This window comes from Helianthus annuus, chromosome 10 (genome assembly GCF_002127325.2).
Source record: "Helianthus annuus cultivar XRQ/B chromosome 10, HanXRQr2.0-SUNRISE, whole genome shotgun sequence".
NCBI lineage: Eukaryota > Viridiplantae > Streptophyta > Magnoliopsida > Asterales > Asteraceae > Helianthus > Helianthus annuus.
Window position 1 is genome coordinate 20,073,721 of NC_035442.2, and position 16,954 is coordinate 20,090,674.

At 37.2% G+C, this 16,954-nt stretch overlaps 2 protein-coding genes across 3 annotated transcripts; both read right to left on the minus strand.

Annotated features, from left to right (window-relative positions):
- Positions 1–7,996: 7,996 nt before the first annotated feature.
- LOC110884143 (EID1-like F-box protein 3) lies at positions 7,997–9,348 on the minus strand. 2 transcript variants are annotated; one of them, XM_035978604.1, is made up of 2 exons: positions 8,784–9,348; positions 7,997–8,753 (listed from the first exon to the last, which is right to left on the minus strand). In XM_035978604.1, exons 1-2 carry the CDS (start codon positions 9,106–9,108, stop codon positions 8,239–8,241), a joined length of 840 nt encoding a protein of 279 aa, XP_035834497.1. In that variant the 5' UTR covers positions 9,109–9,348; the 3' UTR covers positions 7,997–8,238. The 2 variants fall into 2 exon arrangements, with proteins under 2 accessions (XP_035834497.1, XP_021987512.1); XM_022131820.2 differs by having other exon boundaries at positions 7,998–9,348.
- A 6,866-nt stretch (positions 9,349–16,214) lies between these two features.
- LOC110880731 lies at positions 16,215–16,733 on the minus strand. The gene has a single exon (XM_022129198.1). It carries the CDS (start codon positions 16,731–16,733, stop codon positions 16,215–16,217), a length of 519 nt encoding a protein of 172 aa, XP_021984890.1.
- Positions 16,734–16,954: the final 221 nt, after the last annotated feature.

Here is a 16,954-nt window from a genome sequence, read left to right on the forward strand (position 1 = left end):
AAAAACGCTCGTAAAAAAACGGGGCGTAAAAAAACAGGGCGTAAAACGTTCCGTAAAAAAACGCTCGTAAAAAAACGGGGCGTAAAAAACCGTAATATAAAAATCTGTTTTTTAATCATTAAAATCTGAATTTAAAATATTGTTTTAATATAAAAATCTGTTTTTTAATAAAAAGTAATAAATGAATGGGACAAAATAGATATTTAAAAATAATATATATAAAAAGACAAAAAAAATAATTTTACCTAAATACCCTTTCACAATAAAATATTAAAAACATAATAAGACAAAAAGCTTTTAATATTAATATTAACTACTTTTAATCTCATACATCCATCTAGTTGATCAAAGGGCTAGAAAGTGGTTCTTATGGTTCTTACAACTAGAGGTGGTTTTCATTTTAGCAGTCCCCTATATATATATATATATATATATATATATATATATATATATATATATATATATATATATATATATATATATATATATATATATATATATATATATATATATATATATATATATATATGGGATCGCTAAAATGAAAACCACCTCCAGTTGTAAGAACCGAGAGAACCACTTTCTAGCCACTAGATCTACAAGATGGATGGATGAGATTAAAAGTAGTTAAAGTTAATATTAAATACTTTTTGTCTTATTATGTTTTTAATATTTTAATACAAAAGGGCACTTTAGTAAAATTACTCTTTTTTATCTTTTGTCTTTATTATTTTTTATTACTTTTTTGTATTATTATATTAGTTTTTATTTTTTAAATATAATTTTTTTTATTAAAAGCATTTTAAATTCAGTTTTTTAACAAAACAATTTTATTTTGCGCGCCGTTTTTACGCCGGACTTTTTAATGCGCCGTTTTTTACGCTCCGTTTTAACGCGCCGTTTTTTACGCAACGTTTTACGCCTTTTTCTACACGCCTTTTTTACGCGCCGTTTTACGCCCCCGTATTTACGCGTCGTTTTATCACCCAGTTTTTTTACGAGACGTTTTTTACGCCCCGTTTTTACGCGTCGTTTTTTACACTCCGTTTTTTACGTGCTGTTTTTTTACGCACCGTTTTTTACGCCCCATTTTTTCACCCCGTATTTACGCGCCGTTTTTTTACAAACATGTGTTTAAACTTTTTTTACGGTTTTAAACTTTTTTTTACAAAAGAAAAACTTTTTATAATTTTTTTACAAAAACTTTTTAACAAATAACAAAAATTTATATTAAACTTTTTTACAGTTTTAACCTTTTTCTTACACACGCGTTTTTTAAACTTTTTTACGTTTTTTTACGAAAACGTTTTTTATAGTTTTAAACTCTTTTTTACAAAAAAAACTTTTTTACCAAAAACTTTTTTAACAAAATTTTTTTTTTCATAAATTTTTTTTAACAAAAGACAAAAATTTATACGAAACCTTTTTTACGGTTTTAACCTTTTTTATAAAAACCTTTTTTACACAAACATTTTAAAAACTTTTTTTCATTTTTTATGAAAACATTTTTTTACGGTTTTAAATTTTTTTCACAAAAACTTTTTTACATTTTTTTATAAAAACTTTTTTACATTTTTTTACAAAAACTTTTTTACAAAATAACAAAAAAATGAGAGAAATATGAAGAAAGAGAAATTGAAAATACTTTAAAAAGAGACTTTAATGAGGAGAGAGAAATGATTTGATGGTTTTGATTAAATAAAGACTTTAATGAGGAGAGAGAAATGATTTGATGGTTTTGATTAAATGACTATATTAACCTTTTGGTTGTCATTATCTGATTGGTGGAGAGTGGTTCTCGCGGTTCTTACAACTGGGGGTGGTTTTCATTTTAGCGGCCCCCTATATATATATATATATATATATATATATATATATATATATATATATATATATATATATATATAAGTAAAGGGTACTGTACAAATTCCCTTATCGTACATTACGTACGCTATAATCTCAGCCGTCCGATCATCTTCCCGCAATGAAAATCGCATGTTGTTTTTTTTTTGTAATAATTTCGCATGTGATAAATTTGATGAAATAGCATGTGTTTTTTGTAACAATTTCGCATGTGATAATTATATACTAATAAAAATTGAACTGAATGAACAGTGAACATATATTAATTAAATAGTGATTTAGGAAATATAAAAATATGGGGTATGGGGAGGGGTTGTGGCGTGGGTTGGGTATAAACGCCCAAGTCACCACCTCGGGTGGGCTTGGGTTTCGGCGTGGCCCCTTAGGCGGGGGTTTCAGCCCGGGCGTTGGGCGGGGCTATCAAGATGACATGGCGTGATCTCATTGGCCAAGACAAGTAGCCGTTTGGGCTAGCCGTTTGCCAACGACTATGTGTTTAAAAAAATCTATGAAATATTAGAATATGTGGTATGGGGCGGGGGTTGTGTCGTGGGTTGGGTACAAACGCCCAAGTCACCACCCCGGGTGAGCTTGGGTTTCGGCGTGGCCCCTTGGGCGGGGGTTTCAGCTCGGGCGTTGGGCGGGGCTATCAAAATGACATGGTTGGATCTCATTGGCCAAGACAAGTAGCCGTTTGGGTTAGCCGTTTGCCAACAGCTATGTGTTTAAAAAAAGATTTAGGAAATATTAGAATATGGGGTATGGGGTATGGGGCGGGGGTTGTGGCGTGGGTTGGGTACAAATGCCCAATTCACCACCCTGGGTGGGTTGGGTTTCGGCGTGGCCCCTTGGGCGGGGGTTTCAGCCCGGGCGTTGAGCGGGGCTATCAAGATGACATTGCGGGATCTCATTGGCCAAGACAAGTAGCCGTTTAGGCTAGCTGTTGGCCAACGGCTATGTGTTTAAAAAAAGATCTAGGAAATATTAGAATATGGGGTATGGGGCGGGGGTTGTGTCGTGGGTTGGGTACAAACGCCCAAGTCACCACCCCGGGTGGGCTTGGGTTTCGGCGTGGCCCCTTGGGCGGGGGTTGTATTTGAGGGTAAAAATCGGTAAATACCGGTGCTGAACCGGTACCGAAAATACGTGACGTTTTAGTTTGAGTTACTTTTTGTTATTTGACATGTTTTGTCATTCTTATAGAACGATTTGGTTTAGCGCGCCGCAACGCGCGCATGGTAAACAACTAGTTTTGATGAAATAGAAGGTTGTTTTTTTGTAACAATTTCGCATGTGGTAATTGAATTTCGCATGTGATAATTTTGATGAAATAGCAGGTTGTTTTTTTGTAACAATTTCGCATGTGGTAATTCAATTTCGCATGTGATAATTTTGATGAAATAGCATGTTGTTTTTTGTAACAATTTCGCATGTGTAATTTTTTTATGAAATCGCATGTTAAAAAACCAACATGCGAAATTGTTACAAAAAAACAACATGCGAATTTCAATGCGGGAAGATGATCGGACGGCAGAGATTGTAGCGTACGTAATGTACGATAAGCGCATTTGTACGTTAACCAGCCCCTATATATATATATATATATATATATATATATATATATATATATATATATATATATATATATATATATGTATATATGTATATATATATATTTGATGGAACTAAATAAACAAACAAGTTCATCAAAAATAATTTATTTGAAAGAAATGGTTCATCAAAATAAAATAAAATTGTGAAAAATAAAAAAAAGTCTTTCAAAAACCGATGCTTTTTACGTTTTTCGCCCTTTTACTAACCACTAACCCAACCACCCACCTTTAGCCCAAGCCTAACCTTTCACCCAAAAAGTCCTCTTGATATTTACAAAGGTATATAGTTAAAAAGGAGGAGGATTGATTTCTTGGCAAGCTTATGATAGGAGTAAGTTCCATGCCGCTCTTGAGTGATTCACTAAAAATACACCTTCGGCCGAGTGTTGAGTGATCCCCCGTGAGGTATGTGAACTTGTATATAAATAGAATTTTAAAAAGGCATGTTATGCCCTAATAAGTAATTTATCTTATGAAACATTTTTAAATCATGACGAATAAGATTGTAAATAAATAAAAATAAAACTTGATAAAGAATCTTGGAAATCCCGACACTCTATGACAAGCCCAAAAACCTTCTCTTCTACCCATTCCATTTGGGAGTGAAAAAGCCACATTATAAAGAGTTTTGCTTGAGGATAAGCAAAGATTCAAGTATGGGGGTATTTGATGTGCACAAAATGCAACATATAAATTACATCAATTGTGGCATAAAACTAACCCTTTTTTAGTACTAATGGTGGAAAAAGTGTGCTTTTGTCTTCCTTTTGTATTTTCAGGATTAAATGAGCTCAAATAGACAAAAGAAGCAAAAAGACAGCTAAATCTAACATAAATACAAGAAAAGGAACAAAACGTGGCATGCCCGACCTCCCGACAGCATCTTCCCAAGCAAAACAAGAAGACAGAAGCCTGAACATGCCCCGTGCTCAGCGAGCACGGGGGCGTGCCCAAGTGTCAGCAGAAAAAGACAAAGTGGTAGAAGCTTCCATCGCCCACCACGGGGCCGTGCTCAGCGGGCACGGGGCCGTGGTCAACTATAAGATTCGCGGAATCAAGGCAAATCTTGATAGTACAGATATGCTTCTGCACACGGGGTCGTGCTCAGCGGACACGGGGGCGTGGTCAACTAATGCAGACAAACTGCATTTAATGAAGAAAGAGAGGAGGATGGACACGGGGCCGTGTCCAGCGGACACGGGGCCGTGCCCGACCTTCTGTTCAGCCTATAAATAGGAGTGCTTGGAGCTCTTGCAACTCATCCCTTGGCACACCACCTCTCTCACACTTCACCCACCACCATTACAACACCATCATCCACCACCATCATCCATTGTCCATCATAGAGTGTGTGAGTCGTCTCGGGATCCAAGATTGATCGTAAGAGTCCTTGACAATCAAAGGCCATGTTTGCCTAAGTCTCTTACATCACTTGGTGAAGACAAGTGTTTAGTGTAATACTTTTTATTTTTAATCTTTTGCACTTTTTAATTGGTTTTGTATTAATGACTTTAATTACTAGTTTCTTATGTTGAAGGTGATTCTTCCTTATCGTTTGTCTGTGGTGTCTTGGCATTATTTTACTGTCTATATAAAATAAAAGATTTTCACCATTCATATCTCCACGGTCTATATGGAGCTATGTTGGCTACCTGGTCGGGGGTTAAGGGAACAGTTTGGTAAGAGTCTTGCCATTGTTCAGTGTATAGATCCTGCAAAGGACCTGGGTCAAATTTAGTAGGACCTCCTTCAATACCCAACGGTATTGGATGGCGGGGGTCCAAACTCTTTGATCCCCTCATAAGTTAAACTACTATTAAAACTTTAACCCGGCTACTTAGGACTGTATCCTTGCTGACTCAGACTACTTAGCCGAGGGTAACGTCGCCTTCAAAAGAGGGGCCTACCACATTATGCATTAATAACTTAATTAATTATCTTTCAATAATCCGACCCCTTTAGAATTGTATCCTTGCTAACTCAAACTACTGGGTTGAGGGTAACGTCGCCTTCAAAAGAGGGGCCTACTACAATAACTAAGATAATCTCTTAAACAAGTGCAAAACTGCGAAAAAAATCAAAGGTTACACTACACACGAGTCGGATCCAAGTGATTCATCTTGTCTATCTGTTTTTATTTTTATTTTACTTTTCAGCATTTTAGTTAGTTTTATTTTCCTAGTTTAAAAACATTTTTCTAACATTTTGATTTGATTAGACATTGAGGATAAACCGGTACTAAAAGCTCTTGTGTCCTTGGACGACCTCGGTATCTTACCAACACTATACTACGTCCACGATGGGTGCACTTGCCTATATGTGTGTTTAGTGTTAGTGAATATCGTGTTTATAAATTTAAAACTTGGCTAAAAAGTGTAAAAATGGCTTAAAATATACACCTAAAACATATATACACTGACACGCATCAATGGCTATATCATTCATGCGATTTAATGTTATAAGCAAACATAATATGTGTTCAAAACATGTACCCAAAATATAATAATAGTTATTGTCTAAAACAGCCACAACCACAAAACGATTAAAAAGAGATTTTAGTTACTTGAAGCAAATATTTTGTCACGTTCAGAAACTCCATCTTCTCCTTCACAATGTTCAGAGCATCTGTCAAGAAAGAGAAGGCTAAGTCATCAGCTCGAGATTGCTCTTTTATGTGATCCAAAGCTCTGTCTCTGAAGCTTGATGGTGGTTCTTGAAGTAGCTTTTCCCATACTGCTTGATTTTTCTTGATTTGTTCAAGAATTTTGCCCTGCACATCAAGAACCAGATGAGAAGAGGTGACATCAGTGCTTATTTCTGTTAACGTGCGAGTTGACAATAGCTCTTTGATTGCAATGTTTTTGATTTTTTTCTGAATATTCAGATGCCATTTTTGTTGGTCTTTTTTTGTGTGTGTTTTTTTTGGTCTTTCTATGTCTTAATATGGAAGGTAGTTATATCTAGGTTTTTTTATATTAATATAGTAAATTTATTATATAGGTAGGGTGGTAAGTTCAGTAGTATTTATTGTAAAATTGATCATTACATGTCAAATTACACTCACATCGGTAATAAATTATTTCTTTTATATAAAATACTACCATTTTTAGTTTTTAAGATTTGTAATTTGTTTTTTTTTTTTTTTTTGCATTTTTAGGACTAAGTAATTTTAAAGTATTTTGCAGTGTTTTTATTCAAAATCGCATTTGAATCGGAAACAAATTCGCAAACTTTAAGAAACCTAAATATAATTATTATTTTTTTCTGATATCGCATGTGTAAAATCATAAAATCGCACACTATATGAAATTTCAAAGAATACTTAACTTTTTACTGAAATCGCATGTGCATTATCATGAATTCGCACACTATATGAAATTTCAAAGAATACTTAACTTTTTACTGAAATCGCATGTGCATGTCATGAATTTGCACACTATATGAAATTTCAAAGAATTCTTTTTTTATTGAAATCGCATTTGCATTGTCCATGAATTCGCACATGATATCACAACCTGCATCATCTTCTTCGATAGTCAGTCCATCGATTTGTTTCAGTTCAGAATTTCTAAATTCATCAGAAGTTCATTTCACAGAAGGATTTGGTGAATAGGAATCGATCGATTTTTGATTAATTGTTATAATTTCGATTTCGGTTTTGATTTAGAATCTTACGTTATGATTTTTGAGGTTTTGTTTGCTGATTATCAGGGGTTTTGATCTCGCATTTGACGATTTTAACCTTGGCGCTTTCTTTTTATTAATTTTAATTTGATAAATTTAATAGTAAAACACGATGTTTAAATGAGATGATCTGACGGTTGTGGATGAAGCGTACATAATGTACGATTAGGTTATATATATATATATATATATATATATATATATATAGGGAGCCGCTAGAATGAGAACCACCTCGAGTTGTAAGAACCGCGAGAACTACACCCCACGGAGCGCCGTTCGCCGCGATTTTTTTTTACAAGTAGATGTGTGCATTATAAACACGGCCGTAAAAAATCACGGCGAACGGCGCTCCGTGGGGTGTACTTTTTTACACCTCAAGGTTGGTGAAAAAAAAAAGAAAAAAGAAAAAAAATTAAAAAACACCAAACTTGAGGTGTAAAAAAGTACACCCCACGGAGCGCCGTTCGCCGTGATTTTTTACGGCCGTGTTTATAATGCACACATCTACTTGTAAAAAAAAATCGCGGCGAACGGCGCTCCGTGGGGTGTAGTTCTCGCGGTTCTTACAACTCGGGGTGGTTCTCATTCTAGCAGCCCCCTATATATATATATATATATATATATATATATATATATATATATATATATACATACATGTGTGTGTTTTGTTAAGATGATAAGAAATCATAAAGGAAACGGAAACATGGGTCAATGGAATGTCCTATGTGGAAAATTTTCAATATAATGAATCTTATGTAGTGAGTAATCTCTTTTAAGGTACATGTTATATCTTGCTAGCACCATGTGATCAATAATTCAACTTACCGTAAAAACAAAAATATTGGATCCATAATGGAAGTCAAATGGTACAAATGGAATAAGCAAAATAGTCAAATGCCACAAAGGGAATAACTAACCCTGGTCTTCACTTCATAGCAACACACCCACGCTCAGAAACCTTTCTTTTCCAGAGGCATAATGGCTAAAACCAAAGATTCACCTTTACATCAACATACTAGAGGTCTGGAATAATAAATATCTGCTCTGGAAAAAAAGTCATTCCCCATAGAAATTCTAATCAGGTGCGACGACCACTAAAACCATCATCATGGAACCCATTTGTGACCGTCGGATCATCACCAGAACTATTTCCAGTCCCCTCACTACCGTTCAATTCATACCCTTCATCCTGGCCGTTGGTTCCTTCATCAGACGACAACGGAGCCAACCAGCACGTGCCATGCAGATGCCCATTCACACACACAAAATACTCGAGTGCGCCGTCATACGAACCGAGCCGCTTAGCCGCGTTTCTCGGAACCAAGCCGGCTGTAGTCATGCTCCAAACACGTGCACCACAGTACGGACACCTCTCATTCTCTTCTAACGCCACTTGTCTCGCTATCAAACACGCACGTGTCATCGACTCACGAAATCCCCGAAATACCCCTCGAAAAACCCCCAAGTCATCCTCTCTGTCTCCAAACCGGTGTTCACACGGATCACTCACAAACAACAAATCGTTACGACACCGTTTCATCAAAAAACTCCGACCGGACGTTTTCGAAAACCGGGATTCCGTCACAAAATGCCCCGGTTTAGACCGGGGCATAACAAAATGCCGGCTCGAATTACACCCACCACAGAAAAACAACAATTTAGCCAACGCTTGCCACCCGCCAGACATCCGGCTGCTATGTACGCCGTTAGATAACGACTCCGTTATCCTCGGCGCACGGAATAAACAAAGCTCCCGCCATAATAACCGCTTCGCCATCGCCCGAAGCCTACGGCAGACTGACGCCGTCACACAGAGGACTCTCACGTCCCATTTTATTGACTCCATTACTAACAATAGCACTCTTTCGTTCACAAAATCCGGTTCTTGTGAAGAACCGGATCCCCCGCTAGCTGACGGAGTCAGCCGCGGTCTCTGATTAGCACTCATTAGAATGAAAGATTTTTTTATTGTTCAAAAAGTTTTTTATTGAAGTACGAGATGTACGCAACCTAATCTGAAGCAAGTGAATTGAATTTATATAGAAGTTTTTATTTTTAGTAAATTACGATTTTGGCCCCTGTCTTTATATCACTTTTACGCTTTTAGTCTAAAAAGAATCTTTTAACATTTGAGCCCCGAACGTCTTTTTTCTTGACCCTTTTAGTCCCTAACACTAATCCGATCCATTTACTTTTAGGGGCCAAAAGGTTAGAAAAAAAGACATTGGGGGCCAAAAGGGTTATAAAAAAGAGGTTGGGGGCTCAGATGTAGGGCTGTAAACGAGTCGAGCCGAGTCGAGCCAGGGTGGGGTCGAGCTCAAGCTCGAAATTAATTCAGGCGGTTAAACTTGGCTTGAGCTTTATGTCGGAGTTAAACGGGCCTAAGAACGAGCCAACGAGCCGAGCCGAGCTTAGATCGAGTTGGGCTTGGTTACAAAATGAGCCAGCTTGGTTCATGTAATCTCAAATTGAGTTTTTTAGCTAGTTTTCTTAGATCGAGCTGGGCTTGGTTACAAAATGAGCCAGCTTGGTTCACGTTATCTCAAATTGAGTTTTTTAGCTAGTTTTTCTCGAGCTTCTTTCGAGCGAGCTACAAGTCGCAAGCTTTATGAATAGCCCTATTCAGATGTTAAAAGATTCTTTTTGGATTAAAAGTGTAAAAGTGATATGGCACAAGGGCCAAAATCGTAATTTACCTTTTTTTTGGATTTTCTTTTGTGAAACGGAAGAATGAAAGGTTATATATATTGCGGAACAATAGAATGGATTGTTATACGTGGCCTGTGGTTAGTGGAGGATCAATAGTTAATCGGAATCTGTTTTTTTAGGTTATGAACGTGAAGGGATGTGATTGGAGGAATAGGTACACGTGGAGTATAAAAATGGAGGTGAGTGGATGATGAGGACACGTGTCCCGGAGGATGTTAAAAGTTGGTTGCTCGAAAAGATCTATGGAGGGTAACGTGGTGGTGTAGGAGGGATTGATTGCCGCGTTTGAGAAAAATATCTGGGATTGTGGGACACGTGGTTGTGTATGGTGGAGGACACGTAGAGGTGGTGACTTGGGACCAAAAAGGTTTGATTAAAAAGGAATATTTTTTTTAGGATTCTTGTACATTTCCGAATTTAGGTTGTTGGTCGTGTTTGGATGTTGTTGAGATATTTGCACTTTAGGGCATACGGAGTGGGAGCGGCAAGCAGCGGCAAACAACTTTACCGTGCGGCAAACACCACCACCAACATGCTTTGCCGCTTCCAAGTTTGCCAAATCGGTGTTCGGTTACCGCGTCGGTGAAGGGAGAGTGTGTGTGGTGGGGTGGGGTCCATTCCAATCTCAACCAATCACACCTTTTTCCTTTTTTTTTTAAAAAATAGTTTACCACTTACCAAGTGTTTAAACCATTGCCAACATTTTTCACCAAAGTTTAAACACTTTTGCCTAATTGACATGGCGCGCTCTCATTGGTCGGTTTTTTGGTTTGCCACTTTAAAGTGTTTAACCACTCCTTATACCCTTAGTTTTTGACCTGTTTCTAGATTGTTTGTTTTTTTATAAGATTTATGACATTTTCGAGAAAAGTTGGTTCGAACCATTAAGACTGGACCGCTGGTAAAACTATTGGTCTGGTCTGGTCGATTCACTCATCTAAACTGGTTTGGTTTGTTATTTGTTGAAACCTTAGTTGAAGGTTTGGTTTTATTTATTTTTTTATTTTTTGTCAAAACCAATAGAATCAGACTTTGTACATCCTTATAAAATTTACACCCTACCCTACCCTAACCATGTGCACAATTGAAAACTCAATAGGTTTATCCACCTTGCAAGTTTAGCTCATGTCATCCCTAATTCCCTATGAGACATTTGGATTTAGTTCGTAGAAGCATTGTATATTAAAGGATGATGAATTGACAACATGGTTTTGATTAAAAAATAAAAGAGAAAAATTATAATATATAAGTTAGTTAAGAAATGGAAAAAAAACTATTATGAGTTGATTGGATAAAAAAAACTAAACAAAAATAATAATATGCTGATTGAATATAAAGTAAAAAAAAGAGAACTTTAAAAGATTAGTTGATCAATAACATGTTAATATGTCATCCCTTTTTATCCAATCAACTCATAAGTGTATTTTTTTTTTTTTTTTCATTTCTTAACTAACTTATATATTTACTAATTTGTATTATTGTAATTTGACTTAGATTCCTCTATTTCAAATTACAAATTCAATCATATAAAAATGATCAGCTACACTAAAATCATAAAAGAAAAAACATTTACCGTAATGCATAGACAAGCAAGCTAATAATCTACAAACTTATAAGTCAACACTAGGTCCAATTTAATAACCCACAACTTTTTTAATTTTTTTGCGTTGGATGAGACGGTCAACAACAACCTATGCAATCTCATCCTGATTAATAATTACTAGTGTAGGTACAACAGTAGGTACAACAATGTGTGGAGACTCTAGTTTGCTCGTTATATTTAAGCAAATAGCATGGTTAACCTTTTTTTTTTAACCGCAAACAACTCTTTATATATATATAAAGGGTCAGCAAGAAGCTGAGAAAACAAAAAAAAACAACAAAGGAACAAAGAAACCGAAACAGACAATCACATTACAACAAGTCGGAAATATCAAAAGAACTCCAATTCTCCCAGATGATAGCCTTAAGCTTGGACCGATTATTGAGCCAAAAAAATGAGTCTTCTTTAATTAGCTCCACCGATTTAGAAATCGGAATAAACTTTCCTTCAAAAGTCACTTCGTTTCTTGCGAGCCAAATTCTCCAAATTGTTGCCAAAGCTACAGTAAACACAATGCGTTTCCAGATTCTACTACCTGGCCGGTTATGCAGGAAGTGAATGAGATCATTAGTGTTTGAAATTTCAGATGGGAAACTAATGCGCATCCACACCAGAATGTTCCACCAGATGCTTCTTGCCCACAAGCAATTCATGAATATGTGGTCCTCATCTTCAATATACATCCCGCACCGAGAACAAAGATTATCACCCACCGGTACTCCCCTTCGAATAAAAGCCGATTAGAAGCAATTTTACGAATCAGAATTCTCCAAAGGAGATAGTTAGCTTTCGGAGTGGCCCAAGAGTTCCAGCCGAAAACTAGCACATTATTATCTAGACCGAAAGACGCCAACTCGATATCCAACCTAACCTGTTTGATAGAGAAGGAACCGGTAGGGTCTGAGCGCCATCTCCATCTCTCGCCATCTGCTACTAGATTATCGGAATTTTTTATGCCCATTTTACCCAGACTCGCCTCCATCATCCCGATGTCCTTCCAAATCCCCGGGATAACTTTCTTCAAAGGAATGACCGACCGACCGAATGGAATTGTTATTTCCTTTGTGAATCGCACCAACTACTAACGCCCAGAGTTGGTTAGGATACATTTTAAATCTCCACCACCACTTCAAAAGCATAGCTTGGTTGAAACCAAAAATACTACCCATGCCCATACCACCCAACTTTCTGGCTTTCAAAATAAAATTCCACCGAATCCATCTCATCTTGTTGCCCGAACTCGACTTCCCCCACAGAAAATCTCTTCTAATCTTTTCCAATTTTCGAATGATGCATTTGGGAGCGGAAAATAGGGAAAGAAAATAAGAGGGGAGACTCCCAAGAACCGATTTAGCAAGCAACAATCGACCCGCAAAAGAAAGATGATTCGCTTTCCATTTAGAAAGTTTTGACGAAAATCTATCCAACACCGGCTTCCAAATAGTTATTAAAATAGCATGGTTAACTTTTAATGAACTTTTTAAAATAGTTATTAAAATAGCTAGTAGTATAATTTAATAACTAAATATAAAAAAAATGCTTACACGTGTCCTCAAATATTTGTTTCACAATTAAATTAAGTAATAAATTCATTTGATAGCATTATGCATTATTCATATATATACTACGTTTGTTTACGTCGCACGATGCAGCGAAACAAAGCAAATGATAATGTTAAACAAACGTTATTTTAAAATGAAGCATGTTATTTAAAAGATAAACCGTCAGAATCAGTTCAGATTATCACCGTCCCGACAACACTTTAGATTAGAATATTCAGGGAAAAAATAAGCACAACTACGTACTTTTTTTTTGAACGGCAAACAGAAACTTTATTATTCTCATCAAGAAAAACATCCCACGGCAAGCAGCTATGCAGACATATATACAAACTCAAGAAACCAAGGAAAGAAAAACTGGAACATACATCAAGAGAAACCCAAAACAGAGAGCCTTATACATCAAGGACCGAAAAACTTCTCCACTCATGCCAAGTTACCCCTTGTATTTTTGATCTTCTACTAATCCAGTCGAAAGTTTCCTCCTTTATCTCCTCAACTAATTTGTTTACCTCCGTTGTCGCACCGTTGAACACTTTGTTGTTTCTATTCTTCCAAAGGTTCCATGTGGTTGAGAGATAAATGGCATATATTACTTTATCTTTTTTCCTAGGCCAATCTGCTTTATCCAGCATCCTTTCTTTTAACGACTCCATATGATTTCTTGTTGGGATTCTAAGCCGTAACCAGATTTGAATCCATACCAACCTCGCGAACGGGCAATGAACAAACACATGCTCAGCCAATTCGGATGATAGACCACACACTTTACATACCTCCGATGCTATTTGCACCCCTCTTCTCCTTAAAGCTTCAGCCGTGGGTAGCTTCTCATCAAAAGCTCTCCATATTAATAAATTCGATTTAGGCGTTGCGATTCTGCACCATTCCAAACTATTCGATTCAACGTTTATATCAACAATTCCCCCTAGATCTTTTCTAACTTCCTTTACCGAGAACCCATATTCTACATTTCCCTTCCAGCTCCATTGATCTTCCCTTAACCCCATCGATTGTTGCAGTAATAGGCTGTTTAAGCTATTAATTTCAGTCTTTTCCTCGTCAGAGTTCGGTAACCTACGCCATTGCCAGTCCCATATTACGCCACCGCCTCCATATTTGTAATTCTGGAACACTGAAGCCATTTTGTTTTTCGCTAGCTGAAAGATAAGAGGATATTCCTCCTTTAATGGTCTGCATGCTGCCCATGTATCAATCCAGAAGAGCGTCTTATCTCCCCTCCCAACTTTGCTTTTTAAACATTGAATGACATTTATACCTACCTTTTTAAAATCTTCCTCAACTCCCACAATTGCTTTCCAAACCCCGGGCAACGTTTTTTCACTGCAATGCTTGATGTTACGCTTCTATTATGATATATTGATTCAATCGATTTGACCCACAACTGATTTGGCTCTTCTTTTAGCCTCCACCGCCACTTCATTAGTAGCGCTAAATTCATCTCACGTATCCCACCTACACCTAGTCCACCCATTTTCTTTGTCGCCACAATTTTTTCCCACTTTACCCAACGAATTTTGTTTACACCTCCACACCCGCCCCAAAGGAAACGTCTTCTAATACCCTCCAATGTTTTTATTAGCGCTTTCGGCGCTTTATACAATGATAAATAATTATTTGGAATACTATCCAATACCGACTTTATTAACGTGAGCCTCCCCGCAAACGAGAGGTGCCTTGCCTTCCAGTTCGAAAGCCGCTTATTAAACTTGTCGATAACTTCCTTCCAATTTCCGATTCGGTTCATATTTACACCCACTTTTAGGCCTAAATACGTAAACGGGAATGCTCCCGGTTTACATTTTAATATTTCCGCCATATTTTGCAATTCCTCTTCAGTTTTACCTACTCCATAAACGAAACTTTTCATCTGATCATTTTTAAGCCTGACATGATATGAAATATCCTTAGAATTCTCCTTAATGTTTTTAGATTTTCCTCATCCCATTCTCCCATAAAAATTGAATCATCCACGAAAAATAAATGAGAGAGACACGGGCCGTTATGAGGGAGGGCCACTCCTTTGAACAGACCAGAATCTACTGCTTTCGTCATAAGTACATGTAACGCTTCCATTGCCACCGTAAAGAGGAATGGTGACAGCGGGTCTCCCTGTCTCAGACCCTTTTTATAACGAAACTCGTCCGTCGGCACACCATTAACTAATTCCGATGCTTTGCCAGAAAAAAGGATCCCCATAATCCATGTTTTCCATTTCGACGGGAACCCCAAGTGCGTTAAAACGGTTATCAAGAATTTCCAGCTCAACGTGTCATAAGCCTTCTCCACGTCTGCCTTAAACAAGAACATATGTTTCTTGTTTATTTTTGCCCATGAGACCAATTCATTTACTATTAATGGACCATCAACAATATTTCGATTTGCCACAAAAGCTGATTATTCGTTTGATATAATCCCATTCAGAACCCCTTTCATGCGAATGGCCAAAACCTTTGATATAATTTTATTTATGTTACGAGATCATTTACCTTAGGGATCAGAGATATAAAGGCTGCACTACATGCTTGCTGAATTGACCCATGATGATAAAATTGATCCATCATATCCATTACGTACCCTTCCAAATTATTCCAGAATTTCTTCACTGGTGCAAAAGTAATCCCGTCGGGCCCGGCGCTTTATCCGAACCACACTCCAAAACCGCGGCTTTCACCTCTTCCTTTGAAAATTTTTCGATCAGAGCTTTCGAATCATTTTCTGAAAGCTTACAGAACCCGCTTGGTGGCATACGAGGGCGACTTTCGTGCGGTTCTTTAAATTTCCTTCTCATTGTTTCAAGGATATACGTCATGATCTCTTTCGGTTCCTCATCCAATTGCCTTCGATCCATAACCCATTTATCTTGCTTCTCGCCCTGTTGCAATTTACTACTGCGTGAAAATACTTTGAGTTTTCATCGCCTTCTGAAATCCATTTTGCCCTTGATTTCTGTTGGAGATCCTTCGCTTTTACCCGGAACCAATTTCTAATTTTCTGCTTACTGTCTCGCCATTCTTCTATCTCTTTATCTTCTAGCTCTCTTTGTTCGGCTAGCTCGTCAAATTTATTTACACATGCCACTGCTTCTTTGAAAATTTTTTCCTCAAACTCTTTAGCTCCTTTCATCCATATTTTCACTTCTTCTTTTATCGATTTTAGTTTCTAACCCAACAAGAGATCCTTGAAATTCTCGTTACCCTGTTTATTCAGACCCCTATTGACTGCCTCCACCATACCAGGAATTTCAATCCAGCTATTGAAGAATCTGAAAGGGGTAGGACCGTAATTTGACGCACCGGATGATAAAATTAAGGGACTATGATCCGATATATTTCTTTCGAGAGCCCGAAGCGATGTGTTTGGCCACTTAGTCATAAAGTCGCTACAAACTAAAGCCCTATCTATTTTACTTAACTTCTTACCGTCACCCGATAGGAACGTATATTTCCTACCTAACATTGGGTATTCCAAGAGCCCCGCCGCACCAATAAAATTGTTAAAATGCAAAGCATTATTGTTATCGAAAACCGAATTCCACCTATCTTCCGGTACACGTACCTCATTAAAGTCGCCAATTATAAGCCAGATTCCTTCTATCGAATTACAAAGTGAAAGAAATTTATCCCATAGCCTTCTTCTATTGGTGTATATGTTAGGCGCGTACACATTTACCACTACCATTTCCACCCCTCCCCAGCTAATACACCTTTAACTAGTAAAAAATTATCCTCTTTTATTTCCAAGTTCCGATTAAATAAACCCGGATTCCAAATGGATACTATTCCCCCCGATCTTCCGTCCGCATCAACTTTTGCATATTCTAGTACTGTTCTATCCCAGAAGCTCCGGATCTTTGACTCCGACATGTTTCTCAATTGTGTCTCCTGTAGTGCTAAGAAGCC

Excerpts from the sequence above, each read along its gene's own strand:
- LOC110884143 (XM_022131820.2), bottom strand. The coding sequence starts at position 9,108 with ATGAGTGCTAATCAGAGACCGCGGCTGACTCCGTCAGCTAGCGGGGGA.
- LOC110880731 (XM_022129198.1), bottom strand. The coding sequence starts at position 16,733 with ATGGTAGTGGTAAATGTGTACGCGCCTAACATATACACCAATAGAAGA.